This window comes from Pteropus medius, unplaced genomic scaffold (genome assembly GCF_902729225.1).
Source record: "Pteropus medius unplaced genomic scaffold, Ma_sr-lr_union100, whole genome shotgun sequence".
NCBI classification, from domain to species: domain Eukaryota; kingdom Metazoa; phylum Chordata; class Mammalia; order Chiroptera; family Pteropodidae; genus Pteropus; species Pteropus medius.
This window is the reverse complement of record NW_024349801.1, coordinates 22033561-22057484: the sequence shown is the minus strand read 5'-3', so window position 1 is coordinate 22057484 and position 23924 is coordinate 22033561. Positions and strand designations below refer to the sequence as shown.

Genomic DNA, 23924 nt, shown 5'->3' with positions numbered 1-23924 from the left:
AGTTAGGGGGATCTCTAGGTGAGGTATCCCCAGCAGCTCATAGGCTTCTCGATGGAATCTATGACATGGTTAGTAGAATCCACATCCATTTAATGCCCTTGGGGAGGCCTATTTGCCACTCTCTTAGCCTCTGAGCCCCCACCACCAAGTCATACAGCTCACCATTCAGTACTCAGAATGGGGCAAGGGAAAAATGAGTCTTTTTTGGCGGCGACTGAACAGTTAAGGAAGCCAGGTGTTCACTGACAAGGTCTCACTTTCCTCCTCATGAAAACTCACAGGCCAAGAAGATTTCTCTTGGCCCTAAGCTGTGCCACCTTGCAAGAAGAGCAAAGTCAAACTGTTCCTTTTACCCTCTCCAATGCGTCCACACTCATATCGTTTTGCCCGATGGTGTGCTGGAATTCTTCTGCTGGAAATCTGGACTTCCACAGTGTTTTCCGGGGGTTCCCAGACAGTGGCCAAGAAGCACTAGAGCCCATTCACAGGCCACTATAAGGTCCAAAGCTGAGACTGAGATCTGTATGTGTATTCCTGATGCACAGGTGAGTGAGACTTCTCTTGGTTCCCCTGGTGAATGCTGCCAGATCCCACAGGTTCCACAAAGGCACTTTTTGTTCATAGGTGGATGCCACATTGTTGTTGTTGAGGTGGGGAACATGAGCAAGGGATGTCTTATTCAGCCATGATGCTGATGTCATTGCTGTTCCCATGTTGTGAAATTCAAGGACTGTGCATACTTTTTTCTTGTCTCTATATTTAACTATGATGAGAACAAGCAAAAATTACTTAAGATACTTGCTTTCTCCTAAAAGATAAGGCTTTGAACCAGCTAAAATAGTTTGCTCATCAAAGCTTACTTCAAGACCCTACTTTACTGGGCCTACCAATTCAAACTTATAATATCATTAAGCTCTGCCCAATCCCAAACAATTCCCTGCCTCAAAATCATCCAGTTCAGGCCCTACAACCTCATAAACATCATCCCTGAATTTACCCATTTTGAGACACTACTAAAGCTCTGTTAAGTTGGTGTTCTCTCTTATTACAGTAAGTCTACTAAACTTTGGTCAATAGGTTACTCTGGTTGTCTTTTAGGAGAGCCGATAGCTGAGAATAGAAAAATGATGTCTATGATTTTTTTTCCTTAGTGTAGCCTCAGAAGAACACAGAAGAGTTGACAAAAGGAGACTGTGGTCATTTCAGGGAAAAATCAAGCTATTTACCAATTCATCCATTGATGATGTGGAAAGTCAAATTCCTCCAACAGAATCATATATCTCAGGATTCAAAGGGACTTGAAATTTATCTAGTCCAATCCATCTGCTTGATTGATTGATTGATACAAATGGAGGATAGGCAAAAATTGGAGTAATTTTTTCCCCCACACGGCTGAAGAGGCCTCTTCAATGGAACAAAGGATTTTAGGTTTCTTCTCCACTTCCTCAACCCCTCTCTTCATTCTTTTCTTTTTTCCGGCCTTAGTGTACCATGTCCCTGTTTTTCTTCTTTGCAGACAACTAGAGGAAACATCAGTCCTTCATCGTGTTTTGGTGAAAGGAGTCTGTGTTGCCACAGGGCTTTAAGGGCTGGGTGTTTTCAACAAAAAGGATTTTTAAAAGACCTCCCATTCGGGCAACTAACATCTGGTTTCTATTATCTAAAAGGTCTCATTAACAAATAATATTGGAATGTTCACATGCCTATTTTTGAAGCTAAAGGAAAGTGAGGGTTAATTGTTTTTGTAAATAATGGGATAAACTTTCTAGCAGTGTAGGCTTTCCTATTCACTTCACATTGAGAATTTTAGAAAGACTGAGGGAAAAAAGTATTATATGTTATTTTTATTGGAAAAATAACTAGAATGGAGTTTTCTGGTTTAGAAGTTTTTTTTGGACATTTGTCTTTTAGCTAATTTATCATTTAAAAAATATAATTATTGGATTCTTAGTATATGTTAATTAACTCAAATGTCACTTATTTGAAAAGAAAAATACAATTGATAGTAACTTTAGTAACAATTCACAAGTTGTTACATGTTGCTGAGAAAAAGTCTATGAGTGCACATGTGACAAAGATTATTAGCAATCTTTTAATAAGTAAAAGTGAAAAGAAGTTGTACATGGCTCTAAGATTTTCCCACTGGACTCTGTGTGAAAATGGAGTGTTATACAGAGCTGGCAACCTTTTATGAGTCTCAGAGTTTCTTCCTTTTTTTTTCACTGTTGACTACTTGCTCTTTCCACGTCACAGATAATTCACAACAGATGACTTCTTTGTATAGCTTTTATTTTTATTCTGGGATCGATGTTGATATATCCCACATTATTTTCAATTACAGAGTTTAATAATACACCCCTAAAAGTTTTTACATATGAAAGTCTGTATTTGCATGTGTGATGGTCGGAGTGTGTGTTTATAGTAATACAATGCACTCATTAAGACACTGCACTGAGTCCAGATTTTTTCTAAACTGCAACTGAATGTGAATGTCCTAAACTTAAGTTAGAAATACAGATAAAGCCTATAGACTTTGTTTTTTAACAGAATCCACACAAACTACACTAACATTTTGTTCCTGAGTTTTTTTTGTTTTGTTTTGTTTTTAATAATTTGTGTTTTACATGGAAAAAATGGTTGGATTTTTGGTTACTTCTATGTTAGTTTACTCTCAAGGACATAAAGGACTTGAAATGGTTTATAAAAATGCAGATAATGTGAGAAGGGAAAATTAGGAGCTCCAAATATATTTTGCACAAGATTCTACATAGTTTAAAGGTGCACATAGAAGTCAAAGTTTTTTTCCCATTTTACTTATAACTTTAATACTATGTGATCAAGTTTTTAAAAAAAATTCAAAGATCATTCATAAAAATATTCAGTTTCTACTGATAATGATTTAATGCACAACTCAGTAAAGAAGTTTATCTTTTTCTTTATAAATGGACATTAAAAATTCTCTCAGAATCATGAACACCCTTGTGAGTACAACTACATTTACATTATATTATATGTAAAATCATAGTCTTAAATCTAAATGAGAAAATAATTTAACTGAACATGTTACAAAAGTTTTGAACATAATTAAATGCTAAATAAAAACATTGGCTGAAAAATGCTTTGAGTTTTTTTGTTAATTGAGACTTTTAGTTAAAAGTTTTGACTATTTTAGAAACATCTCATTATAGCAAAGCTTAAAAAAAAAGGATATGGTTCTCGCAATATTGCAGTGAATTTCATCTTGCTTTTTCTAGGGGCTTTGGAAATGCCAGCTAGTTCATGCATCTTAAGATAATGTAAAATTAGTGGACTCTGACTTCCAATATTTAAGAGCACACGGTAAAACTCTGGACCAGGACTACAATAATGGGACTGTGAGAGGAAGAAAAAAGTCAAGTCAGTTATTACTTCTGTATGTTTTTAAAGAACATTTAAAGAAAACATAACAGCATTATAGCTATAAATAATATTACTATATAATATATTAAAATAAATAAAAGTAAATTCTGCAGAACACCTTTTTAATTAAAGAAATTTACTAACTATGAGTCTATGAGTAATTTCATAAAGCTCTCCTACCCATTTGCTTTATCAGCAAGCTTGAAGATTGGTCAATAGAGATTATTCTATCTGAAGAATAGGAAGAAAAACAAATAAAGAAAAATTAATAGAGCCCTAGAAAAAGGGACAGGAAAATATATATGAAGAAATAATGACTAAAACTTTCCAAATTTTATGAAAAACACATCCAAGAAGCTTAACTTCAGGTAGGATAAATTCATACCTAGACATAGAGTCAAAGTACTGAAAGAAAAGAAAAATGAGAAATCTCAAAAACAGTAAGAGAAAAACAACATATAAGGAAACCTTAATAAGATTAATAGCTAAATTCTTATCAGAACAAAGGGGTCAGAGGCAGTTAGATAACATAATTGAAGTGCCAATGGAAAAAACGGTTGACTACGAATTTTATGTCAGGGAAAAAATAACTATAAATATAATTAATCCAAGATTCTATTACTGGTTTCTTGTGGGAGACAGGTTCATTATAGCAACTACTCATATGTTGACTTTTCTTAATTTTTGGAATGTCTAGATTAGAGATTTATTATTGATTCCATTTCCTGTGGGGAAATAAGATTTTATTCTCATTCGCTTTTACTGATACATAAAATTCTCTTGTGTTTATTTTGCTAATGGTCACTTTTTCATTGTATTCATTCATAGCTGCCTGAGAATTATTTTAAAAAGTGGGACTATGATAATCGAAAGCAATTCTTTGATAGTGAAAACTTAATGTCAATATCAGATGTATTTTCTACGTTATACATGATTTCCTTCATCTTAATTGTGCATGACAATTTACATCAGGTTATATCTAGCCTGATTTTTAAATTGCATGCAAAACCAGGCCAAGCTCCATTTAAATTAAAAGGAAATTTTGCCTGTCTCAAAAGAACATTTTATGACCCCTTTTCTGGCTTTTGCCTTGAGTATTGTAAGATAGAAACTCTAGCTTACTGAGGTACTAGAAATAGACATTTCTGTTAGTTTTTCCTGCAGTTATCAGTTTCTAATTTAGGAAAACCACAGTTCACAGCTCTTTCTTCCTTAATCCCTGATTTTTAAAGAGTAATTCAACCAGGCAAGAGCAGAACGAGGTATTAAATACAGTGTTTTGTATAGCCTCAGCCATTTTCTTAGATACTTTAAAGCAAAAAGTCCCCTGTTGCCCAAAGAACTCTTGCTAGAGACATTCAAAAGAACCAAAATCATTAACAGAAGCCCCATTGCTTCCATTCACTTGATAGGACAGAAAATTGTCAGAGAACTTTGATTCCATAAAGAGGAATTTATAGTCAAAAATCAACTTAGTACTAAATTTGAAGAACCAAACAATCCTATAAGAAGAATCCTTTGGAGTCACAAGGGATGATCCAGAAAGCCCAAGGGGTTGTTTTGGTGCTCAGTTTTTTTCTCTGATTTATTAAAGGGTGATTGCTGACAATGACTACAAAGTGAAACTTTGATTTTTTGAGGTTTTAATGTGTGTCCTGCCAATGCTCATATGGATATTAGGAAACCGGAGGCACCTCGTCAGCATTTAGACAACCTGGTGCTTAAAAATTCTTCTTTATGTGAAAGTGAAACCTGTCTCCCTATAGTTTTCATTCACTGGTAAAAAAGTAAAGAACTTTTGGTTTGTATTGGTAAAAAACTTTTTTTGAGCCACACAGAAAATGTCTATTCCTGCTTTCCTACAGTAGCTGTCTACATATTTGAAAAACAGTTAATAAGGCCTCCAGTATTTTTTCTTTTCTAGTAGAAATGTCTTTAAATATTTTGGCCATTGCTCAAACAATATGGCTTCATCATCCTGGTTATATTCTGTTCAGAATGCTTCTGTTTGTCTACACCCTTTACAATGCAACTCTCCAAAATGAATATAATACACAGTTATTGTTGAATCAGCATGGAATAAAGTCCATATGTCTATTTAAGTAGCCCAAGAATACAGTAGAGTTTGGAGTGAACAACATTCTACAGTTGATACATACAGGACTTACTGTAAAAAATGGTTTCCAAGTCTTTTCAGATGTTCCTAAGACAAAGGTTTTTGTTCTATATTTATGCAGTTTTAATTTTGGACTTTTACACCTTTTCCGCAATAGAAGTTTATCTTCTAAGATTAGGCCTATTACTCTAGACTGTTGTGAACTTTGGCCATCCAATGTATTCATAATTCTTCCAAACTTTATGACTCCTACATTTGTAATAAAAATGGCAACCATGTTTTTATCTAAGTTGTTGATTTTTATCCAAGTTACTGGCTCTGTGTGGGACAGAGTCAACAACGCAACACTATGGAATATTACCAAAGATGTATCTGCAATTTGCTTTCTATCTTTTAATAGTGTCATCTAAAAAAAGGTTGTTCAATCAGTTACAAATCCATCTGTCCACATTTATTCAACTTGTAAGCAAGGTATAAAAGGCCATTTTTAGTGCTTGCTGAAGATCAGATATATAATTTCTATTACATTTCTCTCATTTCTAAATCTAGCAATCTTGCCTCCCCTCAAATCATGTAATATTGTCATTTATTCCTAGAGATCATCAGTTTCTATCCTAGTACTTATAAACCATCCTTGGTAGCACTGTAAAAGCTGGAAGAGATTCTATATATCTGGATTATTAGAAAGCAAGAAATATGTGAATACCAACTTTCAGAAAGTGGTTTTTATATAAGGATAATTTAAAATTTAAAATAATGGTCAGATTAACTAGGTAATTCAGACAAAATTTTAGCAACACATTTAATACACTTAATTGTCTAATTAAGAGATCATACTCAGAATTTCAAGCCAATAACCTCATCAAATCTTGGCTAAAGCAACGCAAGGTGGCAAGTCTATAGGATCTCTGTTTTGGAGGCACCTTCAGGAAAGTGGAGAAACACAGCATTTAAGACTTAAGAGCAACAGTATCTACACGTAGTCAGCTATTCCAGGACTCTGGCTTAGGAAGCGAGGATAGGTCAACCATTGCTGAAAACTCCTTTGACGTTTTCTCTACAACTTCTACTGATGCTTATTGAGATCAGAGCCATGTTTTATGTCAGTTGAAAGACAGGCAGTACCAGAAGCATGAAAAAGGACAAATGCTGCGTTTTTTTTTTTTTCTTATTAGAGATGAGAATTTTTCAAAAAAAAAAAAACTTCTTAATTTTAAGATTAACCTCTCCAATAAATCACTTTTGATGATTAATTTTTCTAAAATATATATCAAGAATGAAATAATCAACATTGCCTATGTGAAGCTGTATAACTAATTATACTCCAAATTAAAGAAGTAAGAACATTAAAAAAAAAATTAGTATATTCCAAACCTTTGTTGTTAGTCTTGACTCTTCCTTAGATACAGACACTGTATTTGCTCTTGGATTCTTTAAAATTTTCTTCATATTGAAGTCTATAGCTAAAACATAAAATAAACATTTTCTTAAATTTTGGTATTTTTTTCTTCAGAAAAAGGCATGGTATCCCCTATTTCTCCTAACATTGTGCCCTAAACATGAAGAAAGGCAAAGATGGATGAGAGGTGTTTAGGGTGTTGTCATAGCTTGCCCCAGTGAGAATATATAAATATTCCATCTCATTTTTACTTAATAGGGCTTTAGAGTTTATAAAATTCATTCACTTACATTACCTCATGTCATCTTCGCAAACTATTCTGTGAGCTAAGTAACATTTCCCATAATTTACACATGAGAAAACTAAAGTACAGGAAACTCTACCACTTGTTCTAAGATGCCATTTATTAAAAGTAAATAGAGAGGATGTAGGCCTAGGTCTTTGGCTTCTGAGTCTAGAGCTCTTTCCATTACCCTCTAGTTAAATGTAAAGGAGGCTTGGGGCTCTGAACGTGAGTCCACCTTTTCTGTATACTGACAACACACTAGATAAGGAGAGATTTGGTAATTTTTCCTTGCAATCATCATGAATATAACTGAGGATACCTAGGGAATCTTGCCACACCTTAAAAGAAAGGAGAACCATAAGATTTAATCGACTACGTCAATCAGCCTAAAAGCTAGCTATTAAAAATATCTGAACAAACAGCAGAGAAAACAGATGTTCTGAGAGGTTTGTAGTAGATTCTGGTACTGATTATCATCATCAGTTACAAAGTAGACTAATTAGATCTAGAGGTATGATGTTGATGAAAAACCTCTGAGGAGCTGAAGAAAGTCACTTGGATTAATTTTTGACATTAGACATTAAGAGACATTAAATATTAGCCTGAAATACTAGAGGAAATTGAGCATTTATCTTTGGTAGAGATTAAAAAATTGGTTAGCAAGGGATCTTCCTTTAAAAATTTTGTGGCACCAAGGTTAGATTAAATTGGAGTTAGAATGTGCAAGAAAGGTAGTAAGCCACATATTTTCTTTTCTGAGACTATGTCTTACAGAATCTCCTACATAAGTATGAAAGAACATATGTACAAGTTTATTGATTGGGACATAATTTGTAAAATTTAGAGATTATAAATGACCCATGTATTTAACAGTCAAGTACTAGTTAAATAAATTAAGGCACCCCCCCCCCATTTGAAGGAATACTATGCAGCTATAAAAAAATCCAGGAAGATCCTCATACTTATGAAAAGAGATCTATAGGTCATATCATAAAGTAATAAAAGCAAGGTGCAGACTAGCATATAGGTATATTATCTGATTGACTGCATACAGTATGCTACCTTTAGTATAAAAGAGAAAATAAGACTATATATTGTATTTGCTTTCATTTGTATAGAGAAACACTGGAAAGATAAGTAAGAAACTAATACAAATATTCTCTCTGGGAGGAATAATTAAAAAATAAAACTTGCTCAATTTTGAATCATTCTTTAATACAAATTTAGGTGATATTACTTAATTTCTAGTTTTATGAATAGATAATAAAAAAGGACCTGTACTTCATGTCCACTGTGCCCACAATAAAAACCTTACTTTTAAGATCACTTGATTTAGGCATTTTTCTTAACATTTTGGGGAGGTTACTTACAGCACTTTTTCTGTAAACTATATCTGTGTCTTCAAGGACCAAATCATTGCTCAGACAAGTTATAGATATAAAACACAAAGCATTTCTATGGTTTTTGTATGAAGAGCTAAGTGACAAATATATAAAATGAGGAACTGGTGTATTTATGAACTAAGGCTCTGTGGCATCAAACATTACAAATTTAAAACAAGCGTTTAAACTTGGCTTGATTAAAGGTATTGTTGAAGAAATTTTAAGTCTTTCCTATAGAATGAAAAACTTTTAAAAAATCAACCACTAAATGGGTTCTGAAGCAAAAATCAGAACATATTGCTTTGTTCAGAGCAAAAATAACTAAAATAGAGATTAAAAGGATAATAGGAAAGATCCATGAGAATAAGAACTAGTTTATTGAAAAGATAAACAAAAGACAACCATTAGCCTAAATTACCAAAAGGAAAAGACTCAAAATCAGAAATGAAAGAGGAGACATTACAACTGATACCACAGAAACACAGATTATAAGAGAATATTAGAAATAATTATATGCCAACAAATTGAATAACCTAGAAGAAATGGATAAATTTCTAAAACATATAATTTAACCAAGACTGAATCAAGAAGAAATAGATAGCCCGAAAAGACCAATAATAGGTCATTAAGGAGATTGAGGTGGTAGAAAAAAATCTCCTATCAAAGAAAAGCTCAGGACCAGGTGGTGTGATGGCTGAATTCTATCAAACATTCAATGATGAGTTAATACCAATTCTTGAAAAACACTTCCAAATAGAAGCAGAGGGAACACTTCCAAACTCATTTTATAAGGCCAGCATCATCCTGATACCAAAGCCAGATAAAGCACAAAAAAAGAAAACTATAAGCCAATATCTCTGATGAACACAGATGCAAAGTTCCTCAATAAAATACTAGCAAACCAAATTCAACAATACATCAAAAAGATTATACACTATAACCAAGTGAGATTTATCTCTGGATTCAAGGTTGGTTTAACATACGCAAATCAATTAATGTGATACATTACATAAACAGAATGAAAAATAAAAACCACATGATTATCTTAATAGATTTAGTAAAAGCATTTGATGAAGTTCAATATTCATTTATAATAAAAAAGAAACTCTCAATGAAATAGATATAGAAGAAAATGTCCTTAACAAATAAAGGCATTTATGAAATAGCCATAGCTAACATTATAATCAATGGGGAAACACTGAAAACTTTTCCTCTACTATCCAGCACAAAGCAAGGATGCCCACTGTTGCCACTTCTATTAAACATAGTAATGGAAGTACTAGCAAGAGCAATCAGATGAGAAAAAGAAATAAGTCACCAAAATTGGAAAGAAAGAAGTTAAATGATTTCTGTTTGCAGATGACATAATTTTATATGTAGAAAACTGTAAAGGTACCATTATTAGAATAAACAAATTCAGTAAAGTTGCAGGATATGAAATCAATATAAAAAATTAGTTGTGTTTTTTCACAATAATCTATTCAAAGAGGAAATCAGAAAAACAATTCCATTTATAATAGCATCAGAAAGAATAAAATATTTAGGAATAAATTTAACCACAGAGGTGAAAGATCCATACACTGAAAACCATAAAACACTGATGAAAGAAATTGAAGAAGACATATATGGAAAGATATCTCATGTTTATAAATTAGAAAAATCAATATTGTAAAAAATGTTCATTTAAATAGTGATATGCAAATTCAGTGTAAATCCTATCAAAATTCAAATAGTATTTCCCCACAGAAATAGAAAAACTACCATTTAATCTAGCAATCTCCCTTTTGGGTATATACCCAAAGTAAATGAAATCATTGTATGAAAGATATCTGCACTCCCATGTTCATTGCAGCATTATTCATGGTAGCCAAGACATGGAAACAATCTAAGTGTCCTTTGATGGATGATTGAATGAAGATGATGTGGTACACACATACAATGGAATATTACTCATCCATAGAAAGGACGAAGTACTGCCATTTACAACAACATAGATGGATCTTGAGAGTATCATGCTATGCTAAATAAGTCAGAAGGAAGAAGACAAGAATCATATAATTTCACTCATAAGTGATATAAAAACAGAAAGCAACAAACTCATTGACACAGATAACAGTTTGGTGGTTACCAGAAGGAAGAGAGGATTGAAGGAGAACAAGAGGGTAAAGAGGGTCAAATATATGATGATTGAAGGAGACTAGACTTTGGACGATGAGCACACAATGTACTATACAGATGATGTATTACAGAATTGTACACTTGAAACTTAAATAATGTTATTAACCAATGTCACCCCAATAAATTTAATGATAAAAAAATATTCAAAGGGATGTAAATTATAACATAGGAAATATAGTCAATAATACTATAATAACTATATATGGTGTTAGATACTAGACTTATTGGGGTGATCACTTCATAAGTTATATTAATGTCTAATAGCTCTATTGTACACTTGAAAATAATATAAAATTGTATATTAAATATCATTAAAAATAATTTAAAAATTGTTTAGGTTTTAGATCCAAGATTTAAAAAAATAAGACAATAATATCTATTGCAGTGTTAATATTTTTCTTAAATCTTTCTCTTTACTTTCTTGCGATGTTTTGTACACTCTCTATTGTTACGTTGATAGGATGTTTTTTAATTTATTGGCATATTCATTTATTGGGACAATATTTTACATGTATTAGTCTATAAATATTATTCCATTTTTCAAACCATGGCTACTTTTTCTTTGAAAAATATCACAGCTATATTCATGGTAAAAGTTCCACTGAAAGCAGAGAATTTAGAGACCTTGAGATTCCTCTAAAAATGGCTCTGAAGGTATTTATTTCCTCTCTGAAGATGCCTCCTAAGACAACTCCACTCAGAGTTTAGGAGGGTTCTCATCCAGGCTAGGTCTTTTCCAATCCCACTCACCAAGAGTATGGATATAACTCCCACTTGACTGATAATTTAAAGCAGGGGTGACCAACCCCCATGCTACAGACCAGTACTGGTCTGTGGCCTGCTAGGAACCGGGCTGCACAGCAGGAGATGAGTGGCAGGCAAGCAAGTGAAGCTTCATCTGTATTTGCAACACTAGTATCACTGCCTCAGCTCCACCTCGGATCATCAGGTATTAGATTCTCTTTGGAGCACTGGTCCCTGATGCCGAAATGGTTGGGGACCACTGGTTTAAAATACACACATGTGAAATTAACCTGCATTCCTGAAGCAGAGTAGTGTATTAGCAGGTAGACCTTGGAGTTAGAAGAACACAGATCTAAATGCCAGCTCTGCCATTTGTAGACTAAAGAACCTTGGGAAAATTAATTTCTTTAAGCTTCTGTTTCTTCAAATACAATTTGGAGATGATAATAATTAGCTTATAGACTTGTTAACTGAATAAAAATGAAATCATAAATGCGAATCACAGCAACTGATTCATGATAAATGTTACATGTTTATCAATATTGTTATCAATATATTTCTTAAGGAGTATAAAATTCAAACTCACTATTACTTCATATTTATAAAAGCTTTGTTGAGAAAAACATGTTGTCAACATTGAGGACTTATTGAATTTTATTTATTTCTTTAGAAAATCTGAGACATATTCTTGAATTGAGGTAGGCCAGCAAAGAGCTAGATATTAGAACTGAATTTTTCTGGCACCTATAGATCTATTTTTACCACATTGTGATTTGTCTTTACACCCTTCATCAATACAGTGCAATGTTATAGACTCAACTCTGGCTGTATTTACTATGCCAACATAGTTCATTACATTACACAGAGCTTCTCTAGGGAGAGTGTGGTCATCAATTGTGCTGTATAGAAATAGTCACCTTTTCATCCTTCCAAAGTATATAGTAGGACTGAAAAACTCTATCCTCTTTGAAGATAAGTACGATCATACGGTCATGTAGCTTGCTTTGGGCAACGAAATAATAAAATTTGAGTTGAAATGATGTTTTTTTTTTGTTTTGGGTTTTTTTTTTTTTTTTTTGGAATGAAGATTTAAGAGCCAATGCTCAGTTCCTTGCGTTCTCTTCCCACTGCTGCAGTAATGATGGTGAATGAGATGGAGGTTCTTTCAGTGTAGATGTCTGAGTTACTACACGAATAGAGACCTGAGCCTATATGCAATGCATACACAGTGTGAGTAAAAAATAAACCTTTGTCAGCATAAGCCACTAAGATTTTGCTGAAGTTGTTACTACAGCATAATTTAGCCTAGTCTGGTTGATATAGGAATTTACAGGAAAAAAAAAATTATCTAGTCTTAGTATAAGGAATAGATGTACTTCATGTGCACAAATGGTTTATTTTTATTTTATGGGAACTGCTCAATTATGTTCGTGAAATTGTCATTTCTTATCCTTTGCAGCTCGAAAGCTTAGAGTCAACTATATTTGTGAGCCGAGTCTGGCTAAAGTATAAGATTTCTCAATAGAATTTTACTTTCTAACCTCATTTCAGACTTTTCTTATTATATATCATTAATGTCTAGCCCTCTTTTCCTTATCTGCTTATTTAATGTGCTGTTTTATGCTGTTGTATTGAATACATTTATGTACAGCTGGATTTTCCCAAAATCCTTTTAGGAAAAGATGGGCACATACATAATTAAATACATGCTTAAGTATATTGCCTATTGTTTTAAACAAAGGGTTTAAACATGTGATATAAAATATGAACTGACCTGTGTGCTTTACCACATATTTTATTATCCCTTTCTTGAAATGGCCTAACAGGTAAGATACCACTGTTAACCTAGTAAACTCTGCCCTTAGGAAGAGCACAGAATTAGGATTCAGAAATTTAAATTCTAGGTTTAATTTTTCCACAGACTATACATGTAGTTTCCAGCAATCTCCTTTCCACTTGAGTTTCAACTTCTTCATTTGGAAAAGTGAGGTCTTCAAAGCTTTTTAAAATTTATATTCAAATTAACCCCTAATTTTAAATTATATGAATTAATGCATGAAGAAATAGAGAGTAATCTATCTCAATTAAGTGGGGAAAAGAAACCACAAATATGATTTCTTGAGCCTAAATCTGCTATTTTCCATTCATTCATTTATTCATGAATTCCTTCAAGAAATATTTTTTATAGACTACGTGGTAAACACTATAAGGTTCAAGAGAAGTAAAAGATACAGTTCTTCGCTTCAGTAGTCAGTTATAATCAAACAGGTTGATAAAACATATACAGGTAATACTTGTGAATAATTCGACATATTACAGAAAGTTACTACGAAATAAAGATGAAATAAAGACGTAAATAGAGATGTAAATTGTATGAGAAATAAAATTTTTAGGATGAGACAGAGATCGTTTGTGAGACGAAGTTGTCAGAGAAGGCTCACTTAAAAACTAATTAGATTTGTGAGAATCCAGGCATAGAAAAAGAATTAGGCTAATGGAGTGTATATAGGGGTGAAATTGTGTAACAAGGCATTTGGGCCAGACCTTGAAAAGACCACCCTGGTTGCAGGAAAAGGTTACCTTAGGAAATGTTCTAAGAATATGGAGAAGAAAAAGAGCAAAGGAGGTTAAGATGAAGTAGGTATCCTAGTGTAAGCAGATTTTTACTATGTGTTTGTCAAGAAATAATGGATTGAACTCAAAACTTTGAGGATGACTAAAATAATTGGTGGGTAATTATGAGTTCATTTAAGTACTATAGTTGCTTAACAAATGATGTGAGTGATGTGGTTTTACCCTTAAGTCATAAAGTTGTTAAGGAGCTTAATTATTTCAAATTATTATGAATTTTATAAATGAAACAGGAATGGATTAACCCTACCACTACAAAAATGATGGAGAAAAGAGAAGCCAAGGAATGTATAGTTACCTATTACTATAGAGGAATAAAATGGAGTATTGTCAACTTAAAAATTCAAAACCTCAAAATAATGAAATCAAAGTGGTAAAGAATTCATATTTTGGTGAGGTCAGTGTTATGCATGATTTGTATGAAATATATACGTTTCTTTCAAAAAGTGGGTAGAGGGGTCAACTGTAGTGGGAGAAAACTTGCAAGAGCTCATTGTGTTTTCCTCTTGGTGTAAATGTTATATGGAGGGTGCTGTGGTTTACCCATATCATTTCCTCTTTGTTTGGAGCCATTGTGCTCTAATGGGAAAAATGCTAGCAGAAGTTCTAGTGACGCAGTGTCAGTCCCCCACCCTTTCACCAAACTCTTTCCATCAGAATGTTTACTGTAAGTTAGATTTCTGTACTGAACAAAAAAGCTTGCATTTTATTCCATTATTTAAAAAAAAATAAATTATAGGCTCTCAAACCTCTTCCATGGGTGGATTCTCAATATTCACCACTAACAATACGCCTTAAAATAAGTCCGTACTCCAAGATCAAATTTGCAATATTTGTTTCTGCTTTTAATTAAACTAAGCTCTTCTAAGTGAATGAAAAATTAATAATTAAAATGAATGATTAGAATAAGAATTGTCTCTTATAAGGCTGGTAATCCCAAATTCTTTGATCTGGCTACCACTAAGCTCCTACTCTGATTAACTTAATCCAAACGTAATCAAATCAATCATACCAAGAGAAAGAATACCATCAGAAGTTTCATTTGCAAGACCACAAGACACTAACAAAATCTATGGAAGGTTTGAATTAGTTAGTACCTTGGGAAGACCTGTCATTTTTAATGGCACTTCCTTAGAGAGAAGGACTGAGTGCAACTATAACATGATCTAAGAACAAAATTTATTTTAAAAATAATTGGTACCACTATATTACAGTCAAAAATGCATGGGAAACAATAGAATGGTATATATAGCATTGCCCTTCAAACATTCGAGGGCATCAGAAATACCTGGGAATCTTCTTAAAATGCAGTTTTTGATTTTGTTATTAGTTCTGGGGTCTAAAGACATCATCACAGGTGTTGATGATGCTACTGGTCCATGGAGTTGCCTTTTCAGTAACAAGGGAGTAGGTAATACAGAGCTGAAACAGTTCCTCTCTAACGATGTGACTTTGAACTTGTGCCCTCAGCTGTAAAATGGTACCATGAACAATCTCATAGGATCACTGGAGGAGTAAGGGAAATTATGTTTGTGAAATGCTAAGCTAAGCAAAACTGACCTTAGATAGGAACACAGAGGGGAAAGCAGAGAATATAATAGATAATGCTGGTAATTGAGTAGATAGTGGTGGGAGTTTGTGGAAGTTCTCATTGCTTTAATGTTATCATTGAGGTAGAAAGCAAAATCATTCTCAGGCTGAGGATAAGAGAAGTGGTGCTAGAGGTTGAAGAGAAAAACGGTGAAAATAGTTGTCTTCATAAGTGGGAGAAATAAGGGACTAGGGAATATAGTATAATTATCTGACAGAATTAAGGCTCATTTGCCTTATGTAGTTATGAATTAAAAGTGAAACTAGTCAGCATGTTTGTATGTTTCCTCTATGTATATTTACCTGCACACTTTCAGATGTGGGAAAAGTGGATTATTATCTTTAATTAGGTTTATGGCTTTGTCAATTAACTGATAAAGTAGAGAACTGGAAAAGGAGTTGAAGATGAATACAAAGGAACAACTACAACTATTGACCACAGTATTTAATAAGAAGGGAAGCGAGAACATCACTGGTGGGAGGGTGAGTCAAAAAAGAATACGATCTATATATTGCCGAGATTTCATTTATGACTTAGTATGTGGAAAATTTTTTTTAAATGTTCCATTGTGTACCTACACTTGAGAGGAAGGTATAGTCTTGATTTGTTGAATGCAGTCTCTCTCTCTCTCTCTCTCTCTCTCTCTCTCTCTCTTCTTTTTAAACTTTCCTAGGAAGTTTTGTTTTGGGTATTTCCTTTGTTGTAAGAAGAAAAAAAGATGCTTTAAAAAATTTACTTGAGACTTGCTTTGAGTAGGATGCAGTAGATCTTATAGGCTAATGTTTCCAACTTGATGATTAGAAAAATTTGGGTAAATTACAAAAGTGCTACTTTTAAGGACATTAGAAACAAAACAGGTTAAAATTCCAGAAAAGGGATAGGCCTTCCCATATGAACCGACAATTTCCAGTTAGTTTTATCTCTTGAATACATTTATGGATTTGGGGTACTGCTGAGGATCAAGCTTGGCATAGGCAGAGCTATTCTACTAGAGAAGAGGTGATGCATTAGAGCTTTAGACACTTATGTAGGTTGGTGTAAAATCTAGACAAGCCCCATGTGCATGGCAGCTAATTTTTACAATGGGAGATTTGCTGAGTTTTGTGGTGGTATTGAAGGATGGCGCAGGGCTGGACCAGAAACTTCTGAAAGCCTGCATGAAGTCTCTTATAGTTCTTAAATAGTGACTAGGAGACAAAGTTTCACAAATACTTGGTTGGTTTTTCCCTTGGGACAATATATCATATTTTGAAGATGTGTGTTATTAGAAGTTAAAGAATTAAGCTCAAAATACTTAAAGACAGAATTAACTCTCCCTCAGTATTTCATGGCTGAGGATACAGAGACTTCATAGGTTCTTCTTTTTTTTAAAAAAAAATTTTATTATTAGTTTCAAGTATACAGTACATTGGTTAGACATTTATATAGTTTATAAAATAATCCCCCTGATTGCTCTTTCTCTCCTCTGGCTCTATACCTAGCCATTACAAAAGCCCATAAAGGCCACACTCAAAGAATAGGGAATTACCAGAGGTGGCCTAAATTTAGCAAAAGCATAATCCAGCTGTGATCCAGCTCAATAACTAATTAAATCATGGTATTCAGTCCCTCATCCTAAATGGGAAAAGGGAAAACCATCTTTGGAGGAAAATATCATTTGCAAAGGTCCACAGTTATTTTATACACAATGCTTAGTGTACAATAAAAGACTGCAGGATAAGCAAAGGGCATGATGGAAACAGATATGTAGAGTTAGGAGACAAAAGGCTTCAACATAATTTTATAAATATTTTCAAGAAATTAAAAGAAAAGAATGAAATGCAAAATTTCACTAATAATTAAGATATATAAAAATAATAAAATATATGTTCTGGAAGTGATAAATACTATGTCTGAAATTAAAAACTAATTGAATGTGTTTAACAGAAGACAAGATTAATGGATTCGAAGGAAGTCCAAAGAAAATATCAAAGTGAAACACACGCATGAAATGGAAAGAAGAAAACAGTATAAAAGACGTGGGTTATGGGAGTCCTGATGGAGAGGAAAAAGATTGGGGCAGAGCAACATTCGAAGAGATAATGATGGAGAAGTTCCCCAAACTGATGAAAGGGATCAACCCACAGATTTTAAAAAGTTTAGCAAATTCCAACACTATAAATATAAATAAAACCCCACCTAAGCACATCGTACTCAGACTGCTAAAAACCAGAAATGAAGGAAACAATTTTAAAAAGAACTAGAGAAAAAAAAGATGTATTATACCTTCAAAGGAGCAACAGTAAGATTTTTAAACAGAAATAATGGAAACTAAATGACATTTTTAAAATGACACAAAAAAACAAAAACAAAAATAAAACTCACATCAACATAGAAATACGCCTTTAAATGTGAAAGTGAAATACATTTTCAGACATAAAGTAAAAGGACAGAGCATTCAGTACGTTTGAGTTTTCTTATATCATTCTCGTTATGTCCCAGGTAACACCATTACTTAGTGTGAGAAATTAACAAGTTACTTACTTAATCTCTTGAGTCTTCATTTATAAAACAGAAATAACCATTCTATTAATTTTAAAGCATGCTAGGAAGCTTTAGTGTGATCACGAAAATGCTTAATAAACTTATCTCCACAGAGAGTTAGTCATTACTATGATAACTTGGTTTATAGTCCATTTACTATTTTTCTCCTTGTTTGAACACAGCGCTCCAAGCATTGTCCAACAAGCACATTGAGTGGTTGGTTACTTCTTGTGTCCTGAACATGTTGCACCTATTAAAATACAGCTTAAAATTTCTTTAGCTATTTGGTGTAATCAAATTAGTGTAATCAAATTACACTAATTTATATTGTGCTTGCAATTAATCAATTGGGGCTTTAAGAAATGTATTACTATGCAGCCATATCTCTTCCAAATTTCATCTTTATAGCAGACTTTCGGATCCACCTGTGGTGCTTCATATTTATTCCTATTACATTTCATGTTGTCTGAGTCAGGCGATTGTTGAGAACCTAACTGGTTCCTGATTCTGTTTTATATCGTGTTGGCTATATCTTCCAGCTTTATGCTAATGGTTAGTCTGTTTTACATATAATCCATATCCTTACCAAAATAATAAATGTACAGAACAAAACAATAGGAGGGTCGTAGGTGTACCACTAGAGAGCTGTCTCCAGGTTAATGCTGATATGTTAAATAACAAACTTTGGATATTGTCACTAAATTGTTACAAATCCACAATTATCCAGTCCTTAGTTCTCTGTTTGTCTATAATATCATGACATATTTTGTCTAATCGCTTACAGTATTCTCCTGATATACTCACTCTAGTAGGCTTATTGAAGAAAAGAAGAGGACAATCCTTATAGTGCAAGTTGAAACAAATATCTATCTAGCTTCATTGTACATTAAGCTATCTACAAATAAAAGAGTTTGGAGAAGTTCAATTCTGAAAACTATTTTTTAAAATTATATTTAAAAATATTTGTTTCTATTATTTTGGTTTGATTCTTTGGGGGCTTCAATTTTGTAGAGTATCTTAGCCTATTTTAACTATCATTTTCTCTGTGTAATATTCAAAATCTTTTCTTGATATCCATTTTGCTCATTTTCCCTTTTCCGCTATCTTTACTATCTTTTCATCAGTGTCTTATTCTCTCTTGGATTTCTTCCAATTTGATTTTCATGTCCGTCGATGGCTTTCTATTTTACATCTTTTCAATATGACTCTTCACTAAACCTTTGCTTTTATGCTGTGCTTTTCATTTGTAGAAGTACATCATTAGAATGTGTGGCAAAATATTTAGTCATAATTTTCTTCTATGCCATGGTATCATTTTTCAGGAGAATGTCCTTCATCTGCCATTTGTTTTTCCTGTTCCTTTCCCCCTCTCTCCTTATTATTTTCTTGTTTTGGGAAGTCTTTCTACCTGTTTTGTGGTATCAAGTTTTATTTATCTCCAAATTTCGCCATTGAAAGTAACATTTCAATGGAATTATTACTGTTTGTCCTCCTTGTTGCTCTGGGACACCTTCTATGAAGAGAAGGGAGACATAGCGACTTGATGCCACCATCTTCAAACCAGCACGCTCTCCAACTTTTTATCTTGAAAAATTTAAAACTTAAGAAACGTAAAATTATGACAATGTAATACATCAACGACTTTTGTTTAGATCCACCACTTTTCAATATTTTGCCACATTTGCTTTCTCTGTATTTCTTCAGTTAAATCATTTTGAAAATAAGTTGTAGACTCTGCTAGCATTAAAAAATTAAGCAAATAAAAAGCATTTAAATATCTATGATTATTACCATGTATGCCTATGCATAGTTTATGTTCCCCAGAGACAGACTCTGTGCCAAGAACTCTGGTGCAAGCAGGTGATTGGGAGGAGCAAGGAACATGGGCTGAGTAGGGAAGAACTGATACAGGGAAAGAGAGGTGGCCAATGAAAGATGCAGTATCAAGCCAACTACTACAGTGGGTGACTGCAGCATAATCCCCTAGGGAAAGTCTGGGAAAACAGTACAAAACACATGCCTCAGAATTTTCCCAGCCAAAGATGGGAGTGAATGGAAGTCATAGCATTTATTAACTCTCTCTCATCAGTCATTGGTTAAAGAATTTCCCTCAGAGGGTATTGATTCTGGCCCTCCATGTGTGGTGTGAGCAAAGTGAGTTTTGGTAGCCCTTCAACCAACACACAGCTGCTGGCTGATGGAAGGCAGGCTGATCTGTAGGGAGCACCTATATTTTTAATAGCTAATTTAACACCTTCGAACAAGAACTTAGGACTAAAACTGTTTAGAAAGATGCATTTGTGAAATTATTAAAATATAAAGACATGTAACAGGCAAAGAGAATCTTGGTAGGAGCAATTATTAGATTGAGACTAGCTGTCACCTTTAATTCTACAGCTGTCATCATATAAAATTTTCTTTTTTTTCTCTTATTATATTGACTAAAACCTGCAGTAACTAAGTTGAATCAAGCAGTGACTCTCTTTTTAGTGTGTCACGTTAAATATGATGTTCTGCAGGTATGAAGTTTTCCTACATTTTAACAAACTAAATTTATTTCATTTTTAAATTAAGAATGAATATTGAATCATGTTAAATATAATTTTTTTTGGTATATAGTTAGATGATCATTTTGTGTTATTTAATTTCGGGTCTGTCTTTTGCAAACAGCATAAAGCCAGATTTTTATTTCTGTATTACATGTTTAATTTTAACCATTTCTTAGGGTCTGTCTTTTGGTATGAAAATTTAACACTTTCTTATTATAATGACTAATGTGTTCAAAATTATCTTTTTCAACTTTAATTTTTCTTCCTCTTTCAAACAAACTTTTTAGTTTTTTCTATTTTACTTTCTTATTATATTGCTTTCAATTACTGTTTTCTTCATCTGCTTTGGAAGTTATGGATTCCATTTCTAGTCTTCTAGGGCTTAATCTAAAATAGCATATTTTTATCAACATCTAGAACATATTGATATCTCTATTCTCCCCCTGAATAAAGTAATAATCTTAGCAAACTTATTTTTCTTCTTGCTAAACCTCTACCTCCCGCCACCTCCAATGTTGTAATAATTTGAGATTTTGATTCAACAGCGTTTTAAAATTTTTTAAGGTTGAGATTTAAATATACACTTAACTAGTTTTTTAGTCTCCATTGTTTACCTCATTAGAACTAATGTATGTGTGTATCTGTGCATGTATTTATTTATTTATGAGGTAAAATTTACATACTCTAGTTTTCACCCTTTTTGGTATATGGTTTTATAAATTTTGACAAAAGCATATGGTTGTATAACCACTTCTACAATCGAGGTATAGAACAGTTCCATTACCTAAATAATCCTCTTGTGCTCCTATGTAATCAACAATACCCCCTACTGCAGTACCTGGCAACCACTGATTTGTTTATTGTACCTATAGTTTTTGTCTTTTCCAGTATGGAGCCTTTTGGGTCTGGCTTCTTTTACTTTGCATAATGAGTTGTGATTTGTGCATGTATTGTATATATCAGTAATTGGGTTTTTTTTTTATTTAGTATTTCATCATTGTTTTTTGTATCCCACATTTTCCTCTTGGAAACATTTTTTATTTTGCCGCAGTAATTCTTTCAGAGAGGGTCTATAGCTAGTAGACCTTTGAAGTTCTTGTGTGAAGACACTTTCATTTGAACTTGCATCTGATTGATATTTTGACTGGTGTATATTTTGGTTTGATATCACTTTGTTCAGACATTTGTATTTCAGCACTTACTTCTAGCACCAAATGCTGCCTAATGATATATCTGATGCCAATCTGATTCTAGTCCCTTTATAAGCAATTTGTGTAACATTTAGTTTTGAAATTTTCAGAATTTTCTCTTGATTGTTTTAGTTCGGAGGTCTCAACAAGATGTGGGTCTTTACTCATTATGCTTGGCCCTTGATGAGTCTTTTCAATCTGAATTTTTATTAAACTTGTGTTCTTTGTTCTCTCTCTTTCTTCACATTCTCTTCTGGGACTCTTTTTGCAGTGAAAAATGAACTATTCGAATTAATCTTCCATTTAACATTTCTCTATTTTCCAACTCTGTATTTTTGTTTTACTTTTCAATGCTATGATATTCCAAATTGTTTATTTGTTCTTTAGCCACATTTAGTCTATTACTTAACCATTCTGCTAAATTATTTACTCAGTCATCATATTCTTGATTCCTAAGAACTATTGTTTTCTGCTCCTTTTCTTGTGATTGTGCTTTTTAAAAATGAGGCAACGTAATTTCAAACAAGCTTCATGAAGCAAGTATCATTTTTCTTGATGGGGGTGGGGAAATTACCATGGCATTTAGTACCAAACATCAGAGTCTGATATACAGTAGGTGTTTGTTCAGTGATATCTATTAAATAAATGAGTATAAAAATTCTTGTTACACTTTGAGATAAATATTTTGCATCTTTTTCTCAAAGGTCAGTTTTTTGGTGCCTTCACCTCAATCCCTCTCTTCCATGTTTTCTCCAAATGTCTGTCATCCTTGGTCTAACAATGTGAGTTCAGCATTATAGCTTACTATTATAGGTGACTGGCATGAATTTCCTCTGGATCTGGATAGGTGTTTTTCTCAGCAAGTTTCCAGAATTGGATGGCTTTCGATATATTTTCTGCAATGTGAACCAGCTATGTCAACTAGCATACTTTACTCTAAGGTGCTGCATACTTGAAGTGATGCATATTAGGGTCACTCTCATCCTCATAATAAAAATAAATCTTATATTGAAGACAATAATAATTAAGAGCTCAGGAAGCTGCAGATTAACTGTCCCAATTTATAAAAACTTTATTACCTTGGGAAAGTGACTTAAAACTCTCTTGCGCCTCATTTCCTTATCTGGAAAATGAGGGTAAAAGAATACTTGTACTCTTTTCTTGCTTAACTATCTTTTATTAAATAAAAATTAGAATGAAACGAGATATGTAAAGTTTAGAATAGTGCATGACATAATTATTATCGTCATTATCATTTTCCTTTTGGATAGAATTATCTCCCATTTAATTTTCCTGCAGTGTCTCCTGTGGAGGTCTGAAAGTGTCTCAGATTTTGTTCCACTTCTCTTTCTGTTCTGGCAAATCATACCTAATACTAGTTTCATCATTTACAAAATGAGGATAAAAATAGTACCAGCTTAACTAGAATACATTATTTAATTTTATAAAATGCTTAGAAAATTGCCTGGCATATAGTGCTGTGTAAGTACTTGATAAATAAAATAGAGAAATATGTCAGCAGATCAGTTTCTTTCTGTTTCTTACTATATTCATCTCTGCCTTTTCTGTTTATTAGGCTCATTTAGGCTCTAAACATTATTTTGCTCTTGTTTTCTTTTAGGCTTACCTGCCACTATAATTATCTAATCATCATCTTCTTTTAAAACTCACTCCAGAGCCTTTAAAATACAGCCCCCCCACACTTTTTTTTTGCATCTGGTCTTTAGCACTTTAGGCTTCTTTAAAAGAAAATGGTCTACGCATTATTGAGCCCCTACTATGAGCCACAGCAGGAGCTCTCTTGTTTCATTCTTGCAACAACCGATAAGGTAGATAGGTATTATTAATATTCTTTTTACTTAACATCAAAGAAGTTAAGTAACTCACCTACGATGTACAATTACTCAGAAGGCAATAATTCACATCCAGATAGATC

General features: G+C 33.1%; 1 protein-coding gene across 1 annotated transcript in view; it reads right to left on the bottom strand.

The window, feature by feature from the left end:
* The window catches only part of FAM227B (family with sequence similarity 227 member B), a 150432-nt gene that overhangs the window by 13562 nt on the left and 112946 nt on the right, over positions 1 to 23924 (bottom strand). The window contains exons 12-13 of the mRNA XM_039889088.1: positions 6890 to 6978; positions 3210 to 3372 (exon numbers count right to left, since the gene is read on the bottom strand). Coding sequence (XP_039745022.1) covers positions 3210 to 3372; positions 6890 to 6978 — 252 coding nt within the window. The remainder of the gene's footprint in view (positions 1 to 3209; positions 3373 to 6889; positions 6979 to 23924) is intronic.